Consider the following 8,303-nt stretch of genomic DNA (forward strand, 5'->3'; position numbering starts at 1 on the left):
TTCCAATCCTTACATTCTATGATTCTATGAACAGTGGCTAATTATTGTACTTTTGTTTTACTATATAAATACAGCTTTAATAATATGCCTTATATTAAGTCAAAAAGAACAACTAAAGCTATATTTTTCTGCTTTTGATGCTTCCATACACATTGTTGCAAGCCTTCAGCATTGTGTTTCTTGGAGTTGAGAAGCCTCAGTCTTTTGGAAATGACAGGACATAGCAGTAAGAATTTTAGAAAAACATTTTAACAACACTGAGATAAAGCAGTTGAACAGCAACTTTCTCTATATAGCCCAGATAGATACACATGCATTTAAAAAATACTTTTATTTTACAAGTCAGATATTCTATTTACATTTTCCTACATATACTAAACAGTGGACTTATGCCATTAGATTGACATACAAAAATGGTTTTTAAACATGGCCATATTTCCACATTCCTGTGTGTTCCTACAGATTAAATCCCCAAGGGCACTAGCCCAGATTATGTGCACATTAAATAAGTCCTTTTTAAACCTACAAATTTGCCTTTAGTATACTAAGTTACTTGCTTTCCCACGCTACAGTAACACTTAGGGCAAAATGAGGCTCAGTCAGCTCAGCCCTGTTCATGTTTCCTTTTTTCATCAGAGTATTCCACCTTGTTTCAATTAAGTTACAAATTAGATTTTTAAAATTAGATTGCAAATTTTAGTGTCACTTTTTTGGATTTACACAATGAAACACTCAACAGTTTGTTCAGCAAATTAGAGAATACTACACACATTCATAAATATTTTAAGTTGTTCAATTGTAGAATATGATCTCCTATATTTAGGCAATGAGGTACAAGAACTTTGGTACAAGTGTTGCAATAGTGCTTATTCTCACTGGTTTCTTTCAGAAGTCCCTGATTTGTCCATAAGTTACGTGCATACAGCAGACACTTCTGATCCCTGTTGTGACAGGACTTTACTTGCTGGTGGAGGCTTGTAGAACAACACTGCCATGACCACAAAGATAATTGAGATGATTCTGCAAGCAGCACCTGAATGCAAAAAATAAGAGTACTTATTGCTATCACCTTTAGTAGTAGACACAGTGTTTCAGTCATTCATGAAGTTTCATATGGTGAGTTACACTGTAAGATTGAAATTCACAGCATATATTTACATCATTTAAATCACAGCATCCATTACAGGCCCTTCAGCCTGTCCTCAGTGTCTGGCAAAGCCATGGAGCAGACCATCCTAAATGCGATCACACAGCACCTACAGGATGGACAAGGGCTCAGACCCAGCCAGTATGGGTTTTGGAAGGGCAGGTCCTGTCTGACCAACTTTTCCTTTTATGATCAGGTGACCCACCTGGTGGATGAGGGGAAGGCTGTGCATGTAGTCTACCTGGACTGCAGTAAAGCCTTTAACACCGTCTCCCATAGCATACTCCTGAAAAAGCTGGCAGCCCATGGCTTGGACAGGGGCACTCTCTGCTGGGTTAAGAACTGGATGGATGGCCCAGAGAGTGGTGGTGAATGCATGCAGTTGGCGGCTGGTCACTAGTGGTGCTCCCCAGGGGTCAGTGCTGGGCCCAGTTCCCTTTAATATCTTTGTTGATGATTTAAATGTGGGGATTGAGTGCACCATCAGCAAGTTTGCAGATGACACAAAGTTGGAGGGGAGTGTCAATCTGCTGGAAGGCAGGAGGGCTCTGCAGAGGGAGCTGGGTATGCTGGAGAGATGGGCTGATTCCAACGGGATGAGGTTGAACAAGACCAAGTGCTGGTCCTGCACTTTGGCCATAACAATCCCATGCAGTGCTACAGGCTGGGGACAGAGTGACCTTTATACAGTTAAGGGAAAGTAATTGAAAAATGCCAAGAGGAAGAAAACTCCTCAGACCTTAAGCTGCCAACACACCAAGCCAGATAATCATAGAATGGTTTGGGTTGGAAGAGGCCTGAAAGATCATCTAGTTCCAGCCTCACTGTCAGGGCAGGGACATCTTCCACTAGACCAGGATGCTCAGGGCCTCATCCAACCTGGCCTTGAACACTTCCATATGTGGACCATCCACAACTTGTCTGGGCAACCTGTTCCAGTGCCTCAACACCCTCTCAGCAAAGAGTTTCTTCCCTTTATCTAACTAAACGCATGTTGTGAATTTAAATCCATCAGCCCTTGTTCCACCAGTACACTCCCTGATAAAGACTGCCTGTATATTTTTCTTGCAGGCTTCCTTCAGGTACTGGAAGGCTGCAATAAGGTCACCCTGGAGTCTTCTCTTTTCCAGGCTCAACAATCCCCAGTCTCTCAGACTTTTCTCATAGGAGAGGTGTTCCACCCCCCTAATCATTTTCATGGCCCTGAAGCCAGACTGAAATGTGTGCCAGTCCCTTAGAATTCAGTAAATAAAGTGTGACAATTAAGGGAGACCAAAGAGTAAAATTATTTTGTATTAAGAAGGACTTCTAAGTAATTTTTGAGTCACTTAATGTGGTTTTGCTCCTTCCATAATATTTTGCTTTTAATAGAAATAGAATAGAAAAAAAAGGCCTTTAAAAACCACTGCTACTGAAAATTAAGTGTAAAGTTCTTTTTTTAAAATAATTCCCACCTAGCAGACAGGGTCAGTATATTTATTACCTTGTATATGTACTTAATATTAAAGAAGTTACTTACTTATGCCCATCAGAAGGTAGGCCATTCTTTCGTTGTCATATACCCAGCAGGCTCCTTTAGCTTTATATTCATTAATATCCCACAGAGTACAACTGCTGTCAATAGCAATGCCAAACAAAATTGGTCCTGGAATAGTACCTAAACAACACAGTAACATGTGAGAATGTTTGAATTACTTGGAATAATCTTCCTTGGTCTTCATGCATACAGTGAAATGCCAAGATGGTAAGGAAGAAAAAAAGGGAGAACCAAACAATAAACAATTAACCAGCATACAAACATTCACACAGCAAGTGCGCCCCTATCATAGCTCTTAATATGTAGGGTGCATAGGATGCCAGTTAATTCTTCATACAGCTCCCACTTTATCAAGCAAGTAGTTTGTTCAAACACTTGGGCTTCTTATAACTTCCTCAAATAGAAAAGTGATTAAATTCAGAGGTGAAAACAGCCAGTCAAGGAAGCAGGATTTTAGCCGAAAGCAACGTGCCTTTCTTCATATCATATACACTAACCTGTTCCAAATGCAGAGAACTAAAACATTATTACATTAATATGTTCGATTATATATTTCTTTCTATCCCTCAGATGTAGCTAAGCTTCCAGGAAAAATTTCACCAACAAAATGAGCAGTGTTTAGAATTATTCGTGCACAGATTTTACTAGATCTGTGTGATTTTTGATACAATGGTGTGTTATAAAGAACAAATGTCTTGCATTCAAGTATGGCTAATTTTATAATAAATGACCCAGGTATATTACTGCATGTCTACCTAACGTATCCAAGGCCTAAACTGTTCTCAAGCTAACAAGTAGCTACGTCCTCACTAGGCCTTCTGCCTACAATCTCCATGTGATTCCTCATATCTACAGCACAAATATGTTGCTGTAGACTGCTAGGTGTTGCCTTCTTTAGCCACAGCCAATACACTAACTTCAAAAACTTCTATCAGCCCACACTGAAGTCAGGAGTTAAGACTCTACCATAGATATCTTAACTTTGAATAAAACAAAACAGAGAAGTCCTCATACAACACTCAACACTACCTCCCAGCTAACTGCCACCTTTGAGGATGTTTGCTTTTATTATGCTTTATTGGTAGAATGACTTATATAAATTGGAGTTTCAATACATCCAGCAAAGTAGAACTCACACAGTTAGCAATCTGACCTCAAAGGAGAGGGAATGGCTGCAGTACTAAATATTGACATAAAAGTCCAATCCGTATCTGTGTCTTCTCCCAGTCTTAAATTAAATATGATATTTTACAAGTATCTAATACTAAAACAAGAGTTAAAAATATGCCTGAGAAAATTCAAAGAAGTGCAAATCAGAAAACATCTATGTTTATCTTTGTTTTATTCGTGATTCATCTGACTTATCACAATGCTTAGATTTAGAATTTAAGTACTAGATTTCCCACATTAAAACTCAGTAATTATTTGTCTACAATTTGTATAAATGCTAAAATTAGTCAAAGGAATTGTAAGAGAATTGAGAGAAGGGAAGACTCTACCTATTCACTTTAAAATATATTGGCATGGCCAGTGAGGTTACAACTTATGAGGCAGTGTGACTTTCTTTTAACTTCTGGATCTTCAGATGTTAACCACATGAAGCTGTTTACTATTACATGGGTTTTTCTTATCTCAGATTTCAGAATAAGCCTTCTTCTGAGTAAAGTAACAGCAGTTGTCTTTTGCTTAAATAATGACAGTTTGACATCTTTTGTTTGCACTGATAAGAAATTTGAATCCAGATGGTACCTTAAAAGTGCATCCTGTAAGTCAATGACAGGCTGCTTCAAGCTCCTCTGAAAGCTTCTTAATGCATTATTTATAAGTCTAGAAAATGTCAAATAAGTAGATTATTCAGAGGCAAATATTTCAACAAGAAAGTCATACCCAGAAGTCGAAGAAACACTGACTGTACTCCAAGGGCAAATGAGCGTTGTTTATCTGGTACACACCTGTAAACAAGATTTGCTGTTTAAGACACAGTAAAAAAGTTATAACTGTTTCATTTCACTGCTCTGTCCCTCAGTGAATATGCTGTGCCCTATATCCCCTTTTAACCTGTTAATTGCAGGCATATTTATAAATCCAGTGGGCAGAACAAGAATCTGCTCTACTTCAAGTGATGTTTAGACTAAAGATACAAAAACAAACTCCAATTGCCCATGAAGGAATTTTAGATTTAAGTATCTTAAGAAAACAGTATAAATAAAAAGTTAGCTTGCTACCAGCACCCTGATATACTGTTGAACAATTTCTCCACAGAACAACCACGGAAATGAAGGACAGTGCTACAATGCAACTTTGCCACTACTCCTAAAGCAATACATGAATTGCTAATAGGCTCCAGCACAGCACAATGTGTTGTATTCCCACAACCTTTGCATATAGTCACCTGCTCTCACAATTAAACTGTTCTGGTCTATGCTATACGAATCAATATATGGACTTTATTAGAAGCTTACCTCTTACCCATCTTTTTTCAGATATTTTTCCAGGAACAAACATGTTCTCCTGACAGTGTCTTAAAGATACTACCATAAAGGTTAAATTTAACCCACTTTTCTAATTGATATCATTTAGTTTCAACACTTGTCTTTAACAAACTGCACCATGACTTTTTTTTAATCAGTGCTGAATAAGACTGAATTTACATATTCAGAAGTTAATTCCACATTCTGCAGTATATATGATGATTAGCCGCAGAAAAACATTCAAGGTGAGCAGTTTTCAGCAGTCACTGTTAGGATCCAACTACCCATAAAGGCCATTAAGGGAGGGAGAATGAGTTTTGCAACATGCAGATGACTATTTCTAGCACTAGAACACTGTCATGAACATATGAGTTTACATTTGAAGTTGCAGAAAAGTGGTCTGCTGATAAGATATCAAAATATACTGTAAAACCTACCTGACATTTAGCCATTTAAATTAGGTTTTGAACACTTAAACTACTCTACAGTCCTTTCTTCCATAAAACCTTTTTCACCATTTCAACTAAAGTGTACAAAGATTCCAATATCCAAATGCTACTGCTTAGAATTAGCTAAGTAATACTGTGTCAGCTCAGTTTTGAAGATAATGCAACACTTATGCCCCCCGTCCCCCGCCACTACTATGACAAGCTGCAAATTCCGGATTTATACCAATCCTGAACAGGAGGCTACTAGAAAGCACTATTGTAGTGTATCATTTATCCTTCACCCTCCTGCTAAAGAGCATCAAGCCACACCCCCACAAAGTATCACATGTATCGTGTATGCATGCCTATGTATACTTTCGATCTGGAAGTATTAGACGTACAAGTCAGACTTCAACATAGAGTGAAACAGCTCTACATTCAGAATGAGGACTACCTATTCAAAAAATAATTATTTAGCTGTCACGAATATGAATTTCAGCAATTTGAAAGACAGCCACATACGCACTATCATACTTTATATTAATGACCACCATACATACAACATCAGTACCATGAAAGCTAATCTATAGCTCGTGACAGACTACTGTTTTTCAAGTCACAACTCTGAATTGAGACAGCAAACAAAGGTTGAGAATACAAGACTGATTGCTATTTTTTCTTTTCTTGAGACAGTTTGAAATCGTGACACTATCAATACGTAAGCAAGTCAAATATTTTCGTCATCCAAGCACATAGCACATTTATTCCTTCTTGCTTTAGCTAAAACAGGCAAAAGTGCTCTCAAAGAGTGATTTTGCTACAAACAGGAAACATTTTTTCATTTATTTTTATAGACAAACAATTACTACTAACCAAATGTGATAACAGAGAGTGTGAACAGTGGTGTAATCCTCTGTTTCAAGTACTGCCTGCTTACTACAAAGAGTACTTCAACAGAACACACTTTGTGCACTGGTTTAAGTCCATATTCCAAAGCAAAACAAATAGACGAGTATTTCACTGATCTGAGTTTTCACAAAAACAGTACCTCATTTTCAGCCCAGAAAACGTACCTGAGAATGGCCACAGTTGTTGGAGTAACAGACATAAAAGTAAAAGCAACAGCAAAAAAGAAGAAGGTCAGGAATAAAGGTAAAAATACACATTGTGTTGGACATTTTCCAGGGACAGCATCATGGAGAAAGTCTTCTGAATCATTTTCTCTTTTTGATTTCCCAATACAGGAACAGTTGTGGTATGTCTACAAATAATTTAGAAGACAAAATTTAGCTCCAAGAAAGAAAAAGTAACACTACTTAGGTAGATATTCATTGGCTCTGCATCGTACATCAGAAATATAAACCTTGAATTTACCATATGTAAACAGGCCATCTCCTGATGATCATGTGACACCATGAACCAGTTTTAAAAATCAGGGTTATCAGAACTTGACTGACCCAACTCACCTCAGCAAAAGTTATTTTGGGTTGGGTTTTTTTAATCTAAAAAGACAGTGATGGTCTCCATTTTGTGCGCAGCAAGTTTTTAGGTATAAGCAAGTCCAGAGGAGGGCCATGAAGTTGATCAGAGGGCTGGAGCACCTCTCCCATAAAAACAGGCTGATAGAGTTGGGTTTGCTGAGCCTGCAAATAAGAAGGCTCCTGAGATACCTTAGAGCAGCCTTCTAGCATCTAAAGGGAGCCTATAAGAGAGCTGCAGAAGGACTTTTTACAAGCACATTTAGTGATAAAACAAGAGGGAATGCCTTTAAATTGCCAGAGGGTTAGATTAGAGATTATTAAAATATTCTTCACTGTGAGAGTGTTGAGGCACTGGCACATGTTGCCCAGAGAAGCTGTGGATGCCCTATCCCTGGAAGTGTTCAAGGCCAGGCTACATAGGGCTTTGAGCAACCTGGTCTCATGAGAAGTGTCCATGGCATGGGAGGTTGGAACTTGATGATCTCCAAGGTGCCTCCTAACCCAAATCACTCTTGACAGCCTTGGCTACAAAGAGACTGTTTTTTCCACTGGGCTGTACTTGAGAGGTAGAGAGGTGAGCTCTGCTTTCAAGACCTAAGAAGAAGTAACAGAAGCAATGCTGGACTGCTTTTGTAAGCAGCTGAACAAATGGAATAGTTCTATGCTATTCATTTAAATCCACACAAGTTTTTCTTTTAAAAAAAAAAAAAAAAAAAAGTGTGTCAGTGAAGTGCAAAGTTTTCGTAGCAAGAAGCAGTCAGTCTCCTACATTTTCTCCTGGATAATACCTCCTCTCATTTACCATTGCACTTTTCTAATATAAAAAGTACCCAGGGGCATTCCCTGAGGCAGCTTGCCTGCCTTTAGGATCTTCTTACACTCCTCTCACATCCCTATTCAAGAGTTTTATTGTACTAGTAGAGACAAGCACAAAAAGCGTCTCAATTCTATGAAGGCTTGATAATAACCAGCCGCTTTCATGGTTTACCATTCCTACATCAGGGGTAAATGACATTCAAGTTTTGGAAACTCACAGAAACAGGTTGCATTATTCTGAAAGACCTAGATAAGAAATGCAGGTGATGTCAAAGCATTTTTTACTTTTCTGACTGAATGTACTTTAAGTAGAATTGTCAAATTTAACATTTTCAGCATTAGAAAGTCTGGTAGAACTTACATTTGCAAAATGACATTGCACAAGTGAGAAACATTGTGACTGGCCAATAAACTCCAACAATG

The 8,303-nt window shown here is 38.2% G+C and overlaps 1 protein-coding gene across 1 annotated transcript in view; it reads right to left on the reverse strand.

The window, feature by feature from the left end:
* Positions 1–923: 923 nt before the first annotated feature.
* Positions 924–8,303, reverse strand: part of SLCO4C1 (solute carrier organic anion transporter family, member 4C1) — a gene marked incomplete at both ends in the record, with an annotated part of 28,442 nt that continues 21,062 nt past the window's right edge. Inside the window, 4 exons of the mRNA XM_009083648.1 lie at positions 924–1,033; positions 2,667–2,804; positions 4,572–4,636; positions 6,657–6,844. Coding sequence (XP_009081896.1) covers positions 924–1,033; positions 2,667–2,804; positions 4,572–4,636; positions 6,657–6,844 — 501 coding nt within the window. The remainder of the gene's footprint in view (positions 1,034–2,666; positions 2,805–4,571; positions 4,637–6,656; positions 6,845–8,303) is intronic.

Source organism: Acanthisitta chloris, unplaced genomic scaffold (genome assembly GCF_000695815.1).
Source record: "Acanthisitta chloris isolate BGI_N310 unplaced genomic scaffold, ASM69581v1 scaffold25571, whole genome shotgun sequence".
Lineage (NCBI taxonomy): Eukaryota > Metazoa > Chordata > Aves > Passeriformes > Acanthisittidae > Acanthisitta > Acanthisitta chloris.